The sequence below is a fragment of the Crocuta crocuta genome, unplaced genomic scaffold, assembly GCF_008692635.1.
Source record: "Crocuta crocuta isolate KB4526 unplaced genomic scaffold, BGI_CrCroc_1.0 scaffold564, whole genome shotgun sequence".
Taxonomy (NCBI): Eukaryota; Metazoa; Chordata; class Mammalia; order Carnivora; family Hyaenidae; genus Crocuta; species Crocuta crocuta.
In genome coordinates this window covers 1,929,206-1,947,008 of record NW_027533010.1, presented here as the reverse complement: position 1 = coordinate 1,947,008, position 17,803 = coordinate 1,929,206, and the positions used below count along the sequence as shown (strand labels likewise).

The window sequence follows — 17,803 nt, the reverse complement described above, 5'->3', positions numbered from 1 at the left end:
TACCACTTACTTTGAATAGGTAGTAGGGATATAATCACATCTGAAACACTCAGTGCCTTTCGTGTTGGCTAAGCTATGGGAAGCGTTTGAGAATGATTTCAAAGGCTTTCCAAGCATTGAAGTGTTCAGGAGGCCAGAAACATGGCCATTAACATCCTCTAGAAATGGAATTGTCTGAGAGTAACTAGGGTACATTGTCTAATGAGAGGTCGGGAACCGTAGGGGACTGTATGCTTAAAACTGCAGATTTGGTAATTTGCGTGTTTCAAGGACGTCTTCAATTGTGGGTGATTTTCATGTCATACTCAGCCTCAGGTTACATGTGACTATCTGTTATGGCTTTCAAATTGTGTTACAGTTACTTCTCTGTGCACATAGCTCCCCCAACAGACTGCTAGTGTGGGTGAGTCTGAGCCATATTCATCTTTGTCTGCCAGTTGATTATTGTTGAATAAACTTTTGTTGCCATCTGCATCTGAATGCAATTAAATGTGTTTGATTATAGTTCTAATCCAAATTCTCCCATGTTTACAGCCACCACTGGTCCAAGCAATCTTCAGCGGTGATCCAGAGGAGATACGGATGCTCATCCACAAAACGGAAGATGTGAATGCTCTGGTAGGAGATGCTGTGCTTTTGCCTGCTCAGGTCCTCTTAACCTTTCTGTCCCGCGGACCTCTTTGGTATCTGCTGAAAGCTCTGGGCTGCTTCTCAGAATTCTCTTTTTAAATCCACAAAATAAAATATAATGGTTAGAATGAAAATCAATCATATGCAAATAGAGTTATCAACATATTAAATATCAAATCTGTGATAGGATAATATATGTGCTTCTCTGTCAGTACATTTAAATAGCAAGATACAACAGAAGATCTAATAATGAGCGTAAATGAATAGTGATGAGCATGATCTATATTTTGTGTTGTCTGTGACCATTCTATTGTGCTATGAACATACCTGTGGTTTCTGCTGGTGACCAAGTCACAATCACTTGTGACACTACTGAGAACTGCTTCCTACATTCACAACGGAAGGAAATGTGAAATTTCCATTGGAAGTTAGTAAAAATAAAGACGTAATATTTTTTACACCTAGTACCCATGCCCTGCTGCAGGGATTGACAAACTATGGTCCATCACTCGTTTTTGTACAAGCTACCAGCTAAGAATGGTTTTCATTTTTTAAGTGGCTGGGGAAGAAAATGAAAAGAAGAATTATTTTGTGACACATGAAAATTATATGACATTCGGATTTCAGTGTCTATAAATAAAGTTCTGTTGGGGCACGGCCATGGCTGCCTTCTCACTGTAGCAGCAGAGTCGGATAGTAATTAATGACAGACTGTACGTGGCCCAGAAAGCCAAAGATATTTACTGTCTGGCCCTTCACAGGGAATTTTGCTGACTTCTGCACTAGAGGGTCCAGGAACCTGGGACCAGTGGGTAAAGTAGGCATCTTGTGTGTACCCTGAAATCATATGTAATACATGTGTGTGCTCGTGGACATGTATTTTTTCTGTGAAAGAGTAAAGGCATTTCATAGTATTTGTAAAGGGGTCTGTGGCCCCCAGAAGATTCATAACTACTGGATCTGGAAGTTCTTGAAATAAACCTGCAATGAAGAAAAGTGAGAAGAATTAGTCAATAATTTACCCTTTTAATAGTTTCCTAGACCTAGATTGAACAAGCAATTATATGCAGTACATGCCACTAATTCTCTTAATGTAAGTCAATTACCTCAGTGCTCTAGTCCATCAGGGAGAGGGGCTCTCTTTGAATTCTCTAGTGTGAGGTCGAAACAACAGAAAGTCAAACACATCTGCCGAAGAAGAGCTTTGCCACAGGGAAATGAATGAAATCTGAGGTGGAATCTCTGTCCGGTCGGCTGAATGCTTTATTTGGGAGAGTCGTTTGGTACAGCCCTTGTTCTGTGGCAGTGCAGATTGGTGTGGCTTTCTGAAAAAGCTCCTGGCAGCTTCTCCCCAGCTGGCACCGAAAACAACAGGGCAATGTTTTATGACATTTTTGCAAAGTAAGCACCAAGGAGGCCAGGGCCAAACTGCTTGAGAAGGCAGTCAGGCATTTGTCCAGGGCCTATAGGGCGTGACCCATACTTCTGAGAGGAGCCGAGGCAAGCAAGCTGACTGTCCGGTGTTCTGACATCACTGGAATTTGCCTTGCCTATTTTGTGGCTATGGCCCAAGCCCAGGCAAGCCCAGGGCAAGGTTAGTTACTATCTTTTCCTGATGATTGTGAGCAAACCAAGCTTCTAATCATACCAAGAAAGATTGCACTGTCCTCTGAATGGCCTTTATTTCCCCTGCAGAAAGTGACAAACACTTGCTGGCTGGTAAAGGTTAAGAAGACTTTAGTTGTAGCCTAATTATGTTAACTGAATTAGGTTAACTTCTGTAACACATGAACTTCTAAATGTATAATTGCTCAAATATGAGAGAAGTTTAGTTTTCTTATGAACAGATCAGAGAGGTGGTTCTTTTCCACAGAGGGTCCCAGGTATCAACACGTAGCTCTCAAGGTCACCCAAGGGCTTCATCTTCAGTCCAGCCAGCCAGAAGGGGAGCATGGAGGCAAAGCACAGGACGATTCTTGTGGGTGATCTTGGAAGTGGCCTAATCACTTGAGCACACACCCCATTGACCAGAACTGAGTCCTAGGCCACACTGAACTATAAGGTGGGGTGGGAAATTAGGATAGCTGTGTTCCAAAAGGTTGGAGAACATGAATAGTTAGCGATCTTGGCCACACCAGTTTTGGGTACTACAGAATTTTAGGGAATTCAAGCAATAACACTTACTTGTCTTTGTAGTGTCTTACTTGTTCAACAGTGATTGACTGAGTTTGGACCCAGTGCTCAGTGTCAGGGATACAGCAGTGAGATTGCTGTCTCCCTCATGGGCTTGTGACATGGCAGAGAAGCAACAAATGTGGAATCTAACTGACATATATTTTGAAAAGGAAAATGCAGGACACTGTTAGGGGTCTAGGTTAATCATGAGGGACTGATGAAGTGACATGCAAATTGACACCTAAGGGATGTGTTGTGGAGATTGTGTGTGTGGGCTTTTGGATGCACTGTATCAGGGAACGGTGAGCTAGAGGGAGGAAGACCAATAAATGAATGAATGCCTGACCTCCTTCTGGTGATGATGTGGTTCCTCAGGTCCTGGTCCCTTTCCTCCACTCTCACTTCTGTAGACCCTCTCTTCATATCTCCCTTTCCCTTCCCTGGGGTGAGTGTAAAGAACCTCACCTGATTCCCTGCTCTCTTATCAGGTGTGCTTGAGACAGTGAAGTGTTCTCTTAATGCCATGCTTTTCTTTGGCCAACACTCCTTGGGGAACAGTTATGTTGACTGTTTTGCTAGGGGTAGATTAGGCAGTTTAGGGAGAGTGATTGTTAATGAAGAGCATATGGAGATGGAAGACAAATAAGGATTAGGAATCTAAGTCTGGAGCTTCATTTCAGGAGGGAAGTACTAACCAGTACATTTAAATGTCAGGGAAGGGAAATAAATAACAGAGGAGCCTCTGGTTAGCCGGTTAGTCTTCTTCCCTTCTCACCTTTTGCTCTTCTCTCTTTACCCTATTTATTCACTTGAAGTTTCTTTTTTGTCCTAGGTTCTGATTTTTTTTTTGCCTTCTTTTTCTTCCCCACCTTCATGTGTCTTTTGATGGGTCACGTGTTCTTTGGTATAAATATCCCTTAATTAGGTGATCCTGATATAGGAAGCAGTCTCATTCAGCTTTGCCTCTCTGTGTTTTTCCAAACTTTATTTCCCACTGGCAATATTCATGGACCCTATGTGTCAACTGAACAAAGTTATTCAACCCATTGATATTTATTTTCTCACTTCTCCACTGTTCCCATCCCATCTGCCCTTCCAGACCTATTGCTTCTTCCACTGAGTTGTCCTAATTCTCATTTCCTTTCTGCTGCCTTTTCTGCCACCTCCCAACCCAGCCAAAGAAATATACCTCTTCTCTCACCTCCCATAGCTCCTTGTCCCTCACTGGTCACTTTACTTGAGCTATTTACTTTTGATAGACTATGTGCTTAATAATATGGTTGCTATGTCATTCATTCTCTTTTGTTCGATTGCCCAGTTCAGTCCTTGCAACACATGTTGAGTGAATAACTAAATCTTGCTTTATTAGTTATGTTAAGCCAATTTGTGGTGGCCTATTTTTCTTATCTGCCAATGAGGTGGGGCAAAGCCTCAGGTCTCACTTGTAAGACTGAAAGTTTTCTTCGTAAGATTGAAAATCTGTAGATGGATTTGAAGAGCCACTGAAGGATCAGGAAGGGTTCTCTGAGTCATTGTGTGGATTCTCTAGCTAGTGGCATGCCAAGGTCAGGAAATGTGGGAATACAGTTGTACACTCTGAGAAATTCATTTAAATTGACCCACATGCGGTTGATAACTAGAAAGATTTTAGAAAGCTTTATCAGACTAACAAATTGAGCTAGAATTCAGAGTAGAGCATCGGAATTCAAAACGAATGCACAGAGTCTGAAAATGAAATTGAACTTAATAAAGTCATTTTTAGGATTATGCTATGACAACATGACACCAACAGACAGTTCTACTGTGTCATGCTGGAATGGGGACCGAGATAATTAGTGCCTGTCATTGGTGAGTGGTGAAGCCCAGGAGGGAACCATGCCATGTGAGGAGGGGTTGAAGAAGCTGGCAATGTTTTAGACCTGGGAAGAACAGGAGAATTTGAGACCTCAAATAGTTCAAATGCTGTCAAGTTAAAATGGAACTAGACTTACCAGTATGTTGGTGATTGTAAGCTACAGAATGGATTTCCAACTCAAAATATAAAAAGTAACTTAATGGACAGAGCTGTCTAAACAAATAATGAGGTGACTTCATAAGTAGTAAGCTCCCTAAAATACCACTAGACTGGTGGTTCTAAGTGGTTCTAAAGGAGACTAATTGTAGCACATTCGTGTGCACTGAATGGACCTTGTTAATGGTTTGTGACATTTCTTTTTCTCTGAGTTATTTTTCTTTTAAGTTAGAGTTACCCTTTAAAATGAAACCTCCTTCCCATGCCTGAACTAGATGTTTAAAGTCTCTTAGAGCCGTAAAGGGCTACAATTCCAAGATTTTTAAGTCCCACATAATAGCAAACCCATGGTGTTTGTTTATTTTTTAAAGTATCTGTAACAGTTATGAATACACACATGTATACACACACACACCCATTATCATACCAAATACAATCAACAATAATTCCTTATCTTCTAATACCCAGTGCATTTTCAATTTTATTTTGTTCCAATAGTTTCAAAAATGTTTTTTTTACAGTTGGGTTGTTCCCAAGTTGATTATTTTAATCCATCTATTTTCTACAACAAAATGATTTTGTCAAGCTGTTAATGTTTATTATTTCCTCTAATGGGACTTGGCCCAAGAATATTGGTACATTTTGCTTGTCCTCTCCAATTCCAACATAAGAAGGAATGATATGTGAATATAATAGAATAAATCTCAAGGTGAAAATTAAGCTTACATTGGTAAGGGAGTTAAAGTGAAAGAAGGAGAGACAACCATTAAAGCTTTTGTTTTTAACTATAAGCATTAATTCGAGTGATGGTGGCCTGGAGTCTCAAGATCCAAATGAGAAAAAAGAACCGTACCAACAGTGTATGATGAGTTTTCTAAAAATAAATAAGACACATTACCAATAGTAAACTTGTAACATGCACTTAGTGTGCATTTGTGTAGGGGTGGTGCACTATTTAATTTTTTATTTGAGAGAGAGAATATGTGAGTGAATGCAAGTTGGGGAGGGGCAAGGGGTGAGTGAGAAAAGCAGGGCTCTATCCCGTGACCCTGCGATCATGACCTGAGCCTAAAACAAGAGTCAGACGCTCACCCCTAGACTTAAGACACCCATTTCTATATATTAAAGTGATCATCATAAGTCTAGTTAACATCCATCACCTCACATAGGTACAAGTTTTTTTCTTGTCATAAGAATTTTAAAAATCTATTGTCTTAGCAACTTTCAAATATGCAATATGGTATTATTAACTGTAGTTACATCCCCATGACTTATTGTTTTATAACTGGAAGTTTGCACTGTTTCTTTTAAAAATAGAATATATTTTTTTAATCCACCCAGAAGGGTGCAATATGGCTCTACCTAAAGAGCCTTGAGTGGGTGTGCCTACGTGGTTCAGTCAGTTATGCATCCGACTTCGACTCAGGTCATGATTTTGCGGTCTGTGAGTTTGAGCCCCGCTGTGCTGACAGCTCAGAGCCTGGAGCCTGTTTCAGATTCTGTCTCCCTCTTTCTCTGCCGCTCTCCCTCTCATGCTCTGTCTCTGTCTCTCAAACATAAATAAACATTTTTTAAAAAGTGTAAAGAGACTTGAGTAATAAATTTAATACCTTCTTTAAATTTTTCTCAGCTGATTCTGTCTTATCAGATTCCCTAGAACATTATGGACTATATAGCACAGACTTTTAAACTTCTAGATTTTTGTGTGTTTTCCCTCACTTACATGTATGTCACTTGACTTTTTTTTCTTTTTTTAATGAAGAATTGATATTTGGATAAAAACCTGAGATGTTTTGTTAGCTTAGATATCTGAGCACTTTCTAAATTAGAGCTAAGCCAGAAACTGCTGGGAACAAGGAGGCTGCAGGCAGGGATGGCAAACTCCAGTCTCATAACTAATAGAAGCATGCTGACCCGCTCAGCTCTGAGTGTTGCTGTGCAAGAACGCAGGCCCGGTGTGGCCCAGACCTCTTAGGTTTTTAAGAGAAAATACAGGAAATCTCTAAATTGTTAAATGTTGGTTCCAAAAAGTGATCCAACATTGTTGAGGCCAAAGAAAACATATCTGTGGGCCAAATCTGGCCTGCAGGCCACCGTTTTCCTAACCGTGGATGAGAGCAGCAAATATTCAGCAGCGAAGGTTTCTCTGGCCACCTGTATCTGGAAATCTAGAGTGTGAAGCCAGTGGCCCAGTATTCTGGAGAGAGCGGTGACCTGTGTTCTTCAGACATTGACAGCACTTCTGGCTCACTAGCCTAGGGGGAGGTTGGTGGGCCCTTCATAGCTCTGGGAGGGGTGGTTTTTGTCCTGATGGTAGGCCTGTCTCTCAGCATGTGCCTGGCAATACTGTCCCATCTCCTGTTCCTTGTTGGACCAGTGCCCAGGACGTGGGGCTGTGGTTTGGAAGCCATGACCTGTGTCCTGTAGAGAATGATTCATGAACTCCAGACGGCACTAGGCAGGCTGCAGTGATGTGGCTTCACGGCTGTTTAAAATGTGTGAGGGCTGGGCTGATTAGTATCATTCCTAATTATCCTCCAGGGGCTGGCCGGCAGCTCATGGCCCCATTTCCCCAGCACTGGCCTTGAAGTAGAGGAGCCATCCTCTGTGAATGAGAAATCTTACAAGGGTGTACGCTGTGCATCCTCCAGATAATAGAGATCATTGTTTGGAACTACGGAAACACTCCAAATGTAATGGCATTAGTGTTACTTTGCAACTGCTAGGTGTTTTTAAAGTGCAAAGAAAAATCTTGCAATTAAAAGATGTATATTGTAAATAGTGTGAGAATGTGAACATCTCTAGGATAAAAGGTTATGGCTCTTTTTTCCACATTAGATATTACGTTTGGGAGAAGGATGTAAATATTAATAAATGAGCTATATTTTTCTTATATCCAGGAAATTCAATTGTTTTAAATTAATATATAAATTTGGTTACACTTATATTTGTGTATATATGCATATATATACATATATAAAAACATATATATGCATATATACTGTTGAATTTTGGGGGCAGGACTTCAGTTGAGGACACTTGTCAAGATCATTCTAAACTTTAGTATTTAGAGGAATAAACATGTGAAAAAACTCTTAAAAAAGAAAATCAGGGGTGCTTGGCTGGCCCAGTCAGTTGAATGTCTGACTCTTGATATTGACTCAGGTTGTGATCTTGGTGTCCGTTGTGGGATCAAGCCCTGCATCGGGCTGTGTGCTGAGCCTGGAGATTGCTTGGGATTCTCTCTCTCCTTCCCACTCTGCCACTACCCTTTCTCTTTCTCAGAGTAAGTACAACTTAAAGAAAGAAAATCAACAGGAGAGTTTCACAAAATCTATTAAAAGAAATAACAAAAACATAGCGATTAAAACAGTGTGTTCGTGGCACAAGAATAGGCAACAAAATGAGTGGAACAGGAATCCAGAATTAGACCCAGTGTATATGGACATTTGGTATAAAATGAAGGAAGTGGTGGGGCGCCTGGGTGGCTCAGTCAGTTGAGCTTCCGACTTGGGCTCAGNTCCTCCCAGAAAGTTTCCTATATGAAGATAAATCTAGAGGTAGAAAATAAAAAGATGAAAGTAGTGGAATATAAGAAGGGGGAAATATTTTGTTCAGTCTTGGTGTGGGAAAGTACTTTCTAAGCATAATAGCAAAGATAAAAACCAAGATGGAAAATGTGAATACTATTGAATATATAAAAACTACGCACTTCTGTATATTAAATCATTACCAAAAATGAGATTAAAAGATAAATTAAATATATATACACTATATGTGAGAAGCATTAAGATTCCTAATATATAAAATACTCTTGTATATTATTTAGAAAAAGAAAAACCTCCAAATAGAGAAAAGGACATGCAGAGGGCACTCACCAAAGAAAATACGCAGATAACCTAAACATACGAAAGGGTGTCCAGTCTCAACTTCACCCAAAATCAAAGAATTCAAAGAAAGCAGCCATGCTTTGCCCATCAGATCAGCAGAGATGAAAATAAGATCTCAGGAATGGTGTGGGTGAGGGGACACTCTGATGCCTTTTTGGGGAAAGTCTAATTTGTACTCACCTTTAAAGGGTTTGGCAGTCTGTATCAACATTCAATTGTGTACACCCTTTGACACAGCAACACAACTCCTGGGAAAAAACCTTAAGGGAAATCACTAGACAGCAATTCATATAAATGTATCTGTTGCTGGGTAGTTTATAATAACAAGAAACTGGGAATTACCAGTACTCTATTTGTTAAATATATTACAGTACATATATATGTGGTAATATCGTACTATCATATGTGGTTTATTTATTTATTTTGAGAGAGAGAGAGAGAAAGCTGCGGAGGGGCAGAGAGAGTGGGAGACACAGAATCTGAAGCAGACTCCAGGCTCTAAGCGGTCAGCACAGAGCCAGATGCAGGGTTGGAACTCATGAACCTCATGATCATGACCTGAGCCAAAGTCGGATGCTTAACCGACTGAGCCACCCAGGCGCTCCATGACTTTTAAAATGCACTTGTATTTGTCTGAATAATTGTAGAGCACACTTCGGTGACATGGTGCTTATTACCACAGTGACAGGCAGAGAGGTGTTCCCATTTTGTATTATGTCACTAGGACCTTTTCTATGGTATTAGCGGGAGCCTGAGGACTGTGGTGGGAGCCATGTCACCTCAGCAGAGTTCTTTTTTTCTACCATCAGGTTTCCCCTTTTACAGGAATTTCAGAAAGGACTCCCTTTTTTGATATTGAAGACTGAAAATGTATGAGATTCTAGATGACAATATCATAAAATTGCACTTCTTTTTACTTAGCTACATGAACATTTCATATTATAAATTATGGAAAAATAATTTTAAAAATTTAAATATAATTGACATGTAACATTGTATTAGTTTAAGGTGTACAGCATAGTGATTCAATATTTGTATACATTGCAAAATGATTGCCACAATATGTCTGATCAACATCTGTTACCATATGTAGTAACAAAATATTTTCCCCCTAAAAACTTTTAAGATCTATTCTCTTAACAACTTTCAAATATGCAATACAGTATTATTAGTTATAGTCACCATGCTGTATATCTCCATGATTTATTTATTTTATAACTGGAAGTTTGTATCCTTTGACCCCCTTCACCTATTTTGCTCCTCTCCACCCCCCCACCCCCGCCACACACATATCTCCTGCCTTGCAACCATCGATCTGTTTTCTTTATCTATGAGCTTGGTTTGTTTTCTTTTTGATTACACATATACGTGAGATCAAACAGTATTTGTCTTTCTCTGACTTATTTCACTTAGCATAAATCTTTTAAGGTCCATCCATATTGTTGCAAATGGCAAGATTTCATTATTTATGGTTGAATAATTTTCCATTGTGTGTGTACACACACACATACACACCACATTTTCTGTATTCACTCATACATCAGTGGTCACTTAGGTTGTATCCATATCTTGGCTATTATAAATAATGCTGCAATGAACATGGGGTGCATATATCTCTTTGAGTTCGTGTTTTTGTTTTCTTTGGATAAATACCAGAAGTAAAATTGCTGAATCATATGGTAGTTCTATTTTTATTTTTTTGAGGAACCTATGACTTGTTTTCCATAGTGGCTGCACCAGTTTACGTTCTCACCAACAATCACAAGGGTTTCCTTTTCTCCACATCTTCACCAACTCTTGTTACTTCTTATCTTTTCAATAATAGCCATTCTGACAGGTGTGAGGTGATATCTCAGTGTGGTTTTGATTACATTTCCCTGATTTTTGAACATCTTTTCAAGTGTCTGTTGGCCATATGTAGTCTTCTTTGGAAAAATACCTATTCAGATCCCCTGCCCATTTTCTAATTAGATTCTTTGTTTGTTTGTTCTTTGATGATATTTCTTTTGTTGTATAGAAGCTCTTTACTTTGATGTAGACCCACTTGTCTATTTTTGCTTTTGTTGCCTTTGCCTTTGGTGTCAGATTCAAAAAATCATTGCCAGGCCAATGTCAAGTCGCTTACCACTTCTTATTTTTCCTTCTAGGATTTGTATGACTCAGGACTAACATTTAAGTATTTTGAGGTGCACGTAGTGGGCTAGTTTCATTCTTTTGCCTGTGCCTGCCCAGTTTTCCCAACACATTTAAAGAGACTTTCTTTTCCACATTGTATATTCTTGGTTTCTTTGTTGTAAATTAATTGACCATATACATTGTAGGTTTAATTCTGGGCCCTCTGTTCTGTTCCATTGATCTTTCTGCCTATTTTATACCAATGTTATCCTGTTTTAAATACTATAGCTCCATAGTATGATTTGAAATCAGGGAGTGTGAAACTTCTAAGATTGCTTTGGCTATTCACGCTCAAAAAATAGGTTTTGATTGTTAGTTTCAATTAGGACAAAACTTAAGTACAAGTTGCCAGACACTTCATGGTTTTCTTTATTTTGTAATTTCTTTTACAATGAGAATATCAATCAACTTGTAATCAGAAAAAAATTTTTAAAGCTCTGTGGAAAAAAGATAACTCATATTTTAAAAATGAATTGGACAGAGATGATCACATATTCAGATTATTCTTAAAAGACATGCTTAAATTAAAAAGATATAAGGTATATTTTAGTTTGATTAGTTGTGCTGGCCCTGATTTTTACCAAGGATATATTACTTTCTGTTTCAAATGTTAAATAACTGTATCATTATGACAGCCAGGGGACTTTCCAATTATAGTTTTATAGACATATTATTACAACTGACTTTAAAAGAAAAGAAAGGAATACAAAGAGCTTAAGTGTATATGTTATTCAATTAGGGTAGAAGCCTGGGGCAGGGGTGGGATTTTTCTCCGGGAGGTTGCTTAGCTGGTTATAGTCAGGTCTCTTGCCAACTTTCTGCTTAAAAAGATGTTCCTGGGGCGCCTGGGTGGCTTAGTCGGTTAAGCGTCCGACTTTCGCTTAGGTCATGATCTCGCGGTTCGTGGGTTCGAGCCCCACGTCGGGCTCTGTGCTGACTGCCAGCTCAGAGCCTGGAGCCTGTTTCAGTCTGTGACTCCCTCTCTCTCTGACCCTCCCCTGCTCACGCTGTCTCTCTCTCTCTCCTAGAAATAAAACATTTAAAAAAATTAAAAAAAAAAAAAAAAAGGATGTTCCTGGCAGTTAGTATAGGGCAGTATGGTACTTGCCATGTACTTTCTAAGGTCATCCTGAAGTAATACAGGCTACCTTTTCCTTCCCTAGTCTCCCTATCTGAGCCCCTCCCTGGCTTTCCTACTCACACATGCACATATTTGCTTTCTGATATAACTCCCTCACAACCAAACCTGCCATGTCCCTGCTTGGTGTATTTTATTTGTTGGCACATGATCTATGTCAGTCACACCAAAATGCAACTATGATGGAGGGAGAAGAGCCCTGGGCTAACTTCAGAGGCAGAAGCCTCTTAATATACTCCATCCTCACTTCCCTGTCTGTAAAATGGCCACCATAACAAACTTCTTATAAGGTTATGGCTAGGGAGATGAAATGGTATATGTGTATCTGTTAGGATTAGATTTGGCTGCATTTGACAAAAATAGCAAAATAGTAAAATAGTACTTTTAATACATGGAAGTTTATTTTACTAGGAAATAGAAGTTCCGGTTGTTTTCTGTGTAGGAGTCTAGAGCCAGGCTGCCCAGGACTAGCATGATACTTTATGGTTGTAGGAGCCCGTCTTTGTCTCCTTTTGTGCTGGCATTCTTGCCAGGTGGTTTCTATCTCATAGCCCAGAACGAGCACTTGAGTTCCACCCATCATATCTAAATTCCAGCTAGGAGGAAGGAGGAAGGTGGAAGAAGGGTGTACCCACTCTCTTGAAGGATACTTCCACTAAGGATTGCTCACATATTGTACAGAACCGCACCAGGGGGCTGTGTACTCAGTTAAAAGGCAGCATTTATTATGAAAGAAAAATGTGGGGGCAAACCAGCAATCTTTGCCACAGTTCATGAAGGACCTTTGTGACCTAGGAAATGCTTCAAGTACAAAAATTATTTATGTAATATTGCCATCCATTCACCAAGTGTTTAGTAAGTACTTACTGGAAGTGTGGCGCTAGAACTGGTGCCCCATATACTTCCTCATGTATCTCTTAGTCAATTTATGTTATCTCCAAAAAAGGAGTCGAGGGATTCACACAGCTGTGATGCTTCCCCGCTTCGCTGTGCATGTGGGCATAGAACATCACTAAGATACTAATCCCTTTCTTTAGAAGGATGGAGGGGAAGGGTGACATTGAGCATGTCATCATGAGCTCTAGCTCATCAGTACAGACTGCATGTTTTTCCCTCCCACTCACAGAGGTCCTGTCTTTTGTCATCAGTGCTTCACATTGATTTACATCTCGCATCCTCACTTACTTTGGATATATGCCTTTCTCCCTATTTAAGGCACATGTGCAGGATTGGCTCTTCATCTTCTGCCCTCATATAGGGAACACTGTGTTTGAATAGGCATGCATTTTACTTGGGAAGCAAAGATAGATCAATAGATTGATCAATCAGTCAACTGGTAGGGGGGTGGGTGGATGGATGGATGGATGGATGGATGGATGGATGGATGGATAAATACAGATAAGCAAGCAAACATGCATAATCTAATCATTAGGTAGCATTGTCTGTTACTGGCTGTTTCTCAAGGCGGGGGTCCTGAATATTTGCAGGACCCTTAAGAAAATAGGATCTACAGTCACAGACTTTGTTGTTTTGTTTTGTTTTTGTTTTTTGTTTTTTTTTCTTACATTTATTTACTTTTGAGAGACAGAGTGAGACAGAGTGTAAGCGGGAGACGGGAAGAGAGAGAAGGAGACAGAGAATCCGAAGAACACTCCAGGCTCTGAGCAAGAGCTTCAGCACAGAGCCCGATGCGGAGCTCGAACCCACGAACTGTGAGAGCATGACCTAAGCCGAAGTCGGACACTTAACCAACTGAGCCACCCAGGCGCCCCTAAGATACTCCATTTGGAAGGAATTCAGAGATATCTAAAATCCTTCATCCTCATCTTTCAGGAATTGATGGTAGTGCACTTTTCTCAAAAATCTTGTTTTACTGTGAAAATGTTCAAACAGAAAACAACTGCAGGCTCATCCTGAGATGGAACAAACGTTAACACTTTGCCATGTTTAAAAAAAACCACACACACAAAATGAAATTTTATAGATGTTGAGCTTTTCTCCTCTATAAATACATGGTTCTTGGGTCATTTATGTCTGAATAAATACCACCTTATCTGGGACACTGTCCCCAGTCATCCATGTAGGACCTCCCCTCTAACCTCCTCTTGCTAGCAGTTTTCATCAGTTGACACTTACGGTGTATTTATTTGTTTGTCCTCAGTCCGTCCCCTTCCACTAGCCTGTCGGCTCTGTGAGAGCTGGATGTGGCTTTGTTCCTGCAGAATCTCCCACTCCTCCAGCGAGGCTTCCACAAGCTAGGAGCCGGTGAACAGAGCTGAAACCTCTTTTCAGCTTCCTCACCCATCACCTCTGTCCCTCCTTCTCTTCCCAGGGGGAACCACTCTCCTGAAGTTGTGTATATCTTCCCCATCCTTGTCTTTATATAACCTAATTTTATTTATGCCTTTATATCTGTGTGTGCACTGTGTATACAGACTCTAGAACAATAGATGATGTTGTGTATCTTTAGAAATATGGCAGTGGGGGGGCAAAAAAATTAGAGGGCTGCTTGGGTGGCTCAGTTGGTTAAGCATCTGACTCTTGATTTCTGCTCAGGTCATGATTTTGTGGTTGTGAGATGGAGCCCCACATGAGGCTCTGAGCTAGATGTGGAGCCTGCTTAAGAGTCTCTCTCTTCCTCTTCCTCTCCCCCCTCCACCCACACATGTACACTCACACTCTCTCTCTAAAAAAAATTACATATGCAAACTGTATATATCCTCTGTAACTTCTTCAAACATTATGTGTTTAGATTTATCTATGTGAATACACAAACGTTTATTTCATATTTCATATTCCTGAATATTCCTTCTAAAATTTTATCCCAGTGAGCCTATTTTTGGCTAGAGCCTTTTTTTTTTTAATGTTTTATTTGTTTCTAGGAGAGAGAGAGAGAGAGACAGCGCGAGCAGGGGAGGGTCAGAGAGAGAGGGAGTCACAGACTGAAACAGGCTCCAGGGTCTGAGCTGGCAGTCAGCACAGAGCCCGACGCGGGGCTCGAGCCCACGAACCGCGAGATCATGACCTAAGCGAAAGTTGGTCGCCTAACCGACTAAGCCACCCAGGCGCTCCGGCTAGAGCCTTTTAATATCAGCTATACGTTACCTTTCTTTGGTCAGAAACTCTCTGAGTTCAACTTGCGGTAACAGTTGTACCAGTTCTAGAAATGGGTTAGAAAACAGTTAATGTGGTTTCACATTGATGAAACTAATGGTGGCTCAGTTGGTTGAGCGTTCAGCTCTTGATTTCAGCTCAGGTCGTGATCCCAGGCTTGTGGGATCAAGCCCTGAATTGGGCTCCATGCTGAGTGTAAAGCCTGCTTAAGATTCTCTCTCTTGGGGCACCTGCATGGCTCAGTGAGTTGAGCATCGGACTTAATCTCAACTCAGATCATGATCTCAGTCAGGGTTCTTGAGTTCAAGCCTGGCATTGGGCTCTGGGCTGGCAGCACAGGGCCTGCTTGGGATTCTGTCTCTCCCTCTTTCTCTGCCTCTCCCCAACTCTCTCCAAAATAAAATAAATAAATAAAAAGTTAATGTGGTAAATTTTGTTATGTGTATTTTACCACAATTAAAATATTTTAAAACTTAGCAAATTGTATACTTGGAAAAAAATAATTTAGAAGGGGAACCAAGTAAGCTTGTTCAATAAGAATTATCCTCTTTGTAAAAATAAAATCATTATAAATGATATTTTTAGACGGTGATTTTTACTCAGCACTACTGACCACATTTATTTATAAAATTCTCTTCTTTAAGGAATTTTGATTTTGTTCTTGGTATTGTAGAAAATAGATTTCCCTCAAAGAAGACATACAGATGGCCAACAGGTACATGAAAAGATGGTTAACATCACTAATCATCAAGAAAATGCAAATCAAAAACACAGTGAGATATAACTACCTCACACCTGTCAGAATGGTTAAAATTTTTATACAAGAAATAACAAATATTAGTGAGGATGTGGAGAAAAGGGCACCCTCGTGTACCGTTGTAGAAATGCAAACTGGTGCAGCCACTCTGGAAAACACTGTGGAGACTCCTCAGAAAGTTAAATAGAACCACCTGTTGATCCAACAATCCAACTTTTGGGTATATTTCTAAAAGAAATGGAATCATTATCTCAAAGAAGTGTCTGCATTCAGGGGTGCCTGGGTGGCTCATTCGGTAAGTGTCCACCATCAGTTCAGGTCATGATCTCACGGCTCATGAATTTGAACTCTGCGTTGTGCTCAGCACTGACAGCTCACAGCCTGGATCCTGCTTCCTATTTTGTGTCTCCCTCTCTCTCTGCCCCTGGATCCTGCTTCCTATTTTGTGTCTCCCTCTCTCTCTGCCCCTGGATCCTGCTTCCTATTTTGTGTCTCCCTCTCTCTCTGCCCCTCCCCTGCCTGCGCTCTGTCTCTCTCTCTCAAAAATAAACATTAAGCAAAGTAAAAAAAAAGAAATATCTGCATTCCTGAGGTCATAGCAGCATTATTAACAGTAGCCTAGGTGTGGAAACAAACTAGGTATCTGTGGATGGATGAATGGATAAAGAAAACATGATGCACACACACATCCTGGAATATTGTTCAGCTAAATATTATTCAGTTAAAAAAGAGGAAAGCCCTGTTATTTGCAACAACATGGATAAGCCTGCAGGATATCATTCTAAATGAAAAAAAAAATAGACAAACTCTGCATGGTATCACTTCTATGTGGAATCTAAAAATGAATGAATGAATGAATGAAGGGTAAGTATGTGAAGTGATAGATGTGTTCAGTCCACACGGGGAATCTTTTTTACAATGTACGCATCTATCAAATCATCATGTTATACACTTTGAATAGCTTAACAATTTGTCAATTATGCCTCAATAAAACTGGGAGAGAAAAAGAAAATGGAATTCCTCCAGAGATAAATCACATATTTCAATCTATAGTTCCCCCATATTAGCAAAGCTTTAATGGCGTTTCCTTCAAGGAAGGAAAAACTAGAGAACAGATATGTTGAGGTGCTTTACAGTAATATTTAGAATTCTTGATTTTTGACAACATTCTAAATGTCAGAGAAGTCTGTTTTTGCTATAATATGACAATTTGACTTCAGACATAGGTACAGAATAACTCTAGTGCTTGGGTTTTCTTTAGTACACATTTAAATATCCTTCTCAGCTTCCTATTGAAAGAATACTTGTCAGAGAACAAGGTTTTATTTAAAAAGCATTTTGTAGATTTTGTAGGTATAATTGAAAAAGTTAAGGAAGATTTTACCATCTGTAAGTTTGAATAATGACGCAGTAGTCCTTGGCTAAATATGAAATTGTTCTAGAAAGATCACATGATTGACCCTATTTTGCATTTTGCTCATAAAAATCCACGGGGCTATGAATGAATATCTTGTTTCTAGAGATGTAGTCAGACTTCAGTGAGCTATTTAGCAATTTCAAAACAGGTCTTGTTATGCATTTCCTAAATTTGATTGGTAATTTCCTTGGGCCCTATTAAATTTGAGTATTTAAACAAAATATTCAACATACAGATGACAGTTAAAGAACTATCTGAGCATGGTGTTTTCACTTCCATTCAATCAGCAGACATTTATCGAGCATCATCTACCACATTCCTGGCATTGTGCCAGGGGCTGGGAATTTAAGATGAATAGGGCAGGGTTCTTGTCCTCCTGGGTTATATAATCAGGGGGTTGAGACACATATTTAATCACGTTGTCAAAGGAAATGGTCTGTCACTGCACACTCCCTGTGTGGCCAGGACTCTTAGTGCAGCAGTTTCCCTGCCTCAG

At 39.9% G+C, this 17,803-nt stretch overlaps 1 protein-coding gene across 3 annotated transcripts in view; it reads left to right on the top strand.

The window, feature by feature from the left end:
- ANKRD44 (ankyrin repeat domain 44) overlaps nt 1-17,803 on the top strand; it is a 295,932-nt gene that overhangs the window by 99,585 nt on the left and 178,544 nt on the right. For 2 of the 3 annotated variants that reach the window (XM_077745799.1, XM_077745798.1), the window contains exon 2: nt 535-618. In XM_077745799.1, the coding sequence (XP_077601925.1) occupies nt 583-618 (36 nt within the window). In that variant the 5' untranslated portion in view covers nt 535-582. Of the gene's footprint in view, nt 1-534; nt 619-17,803 lie in introns of those variants that run through there. The other variant, XM_077745797.1, reaches the window with a different exon arrangement.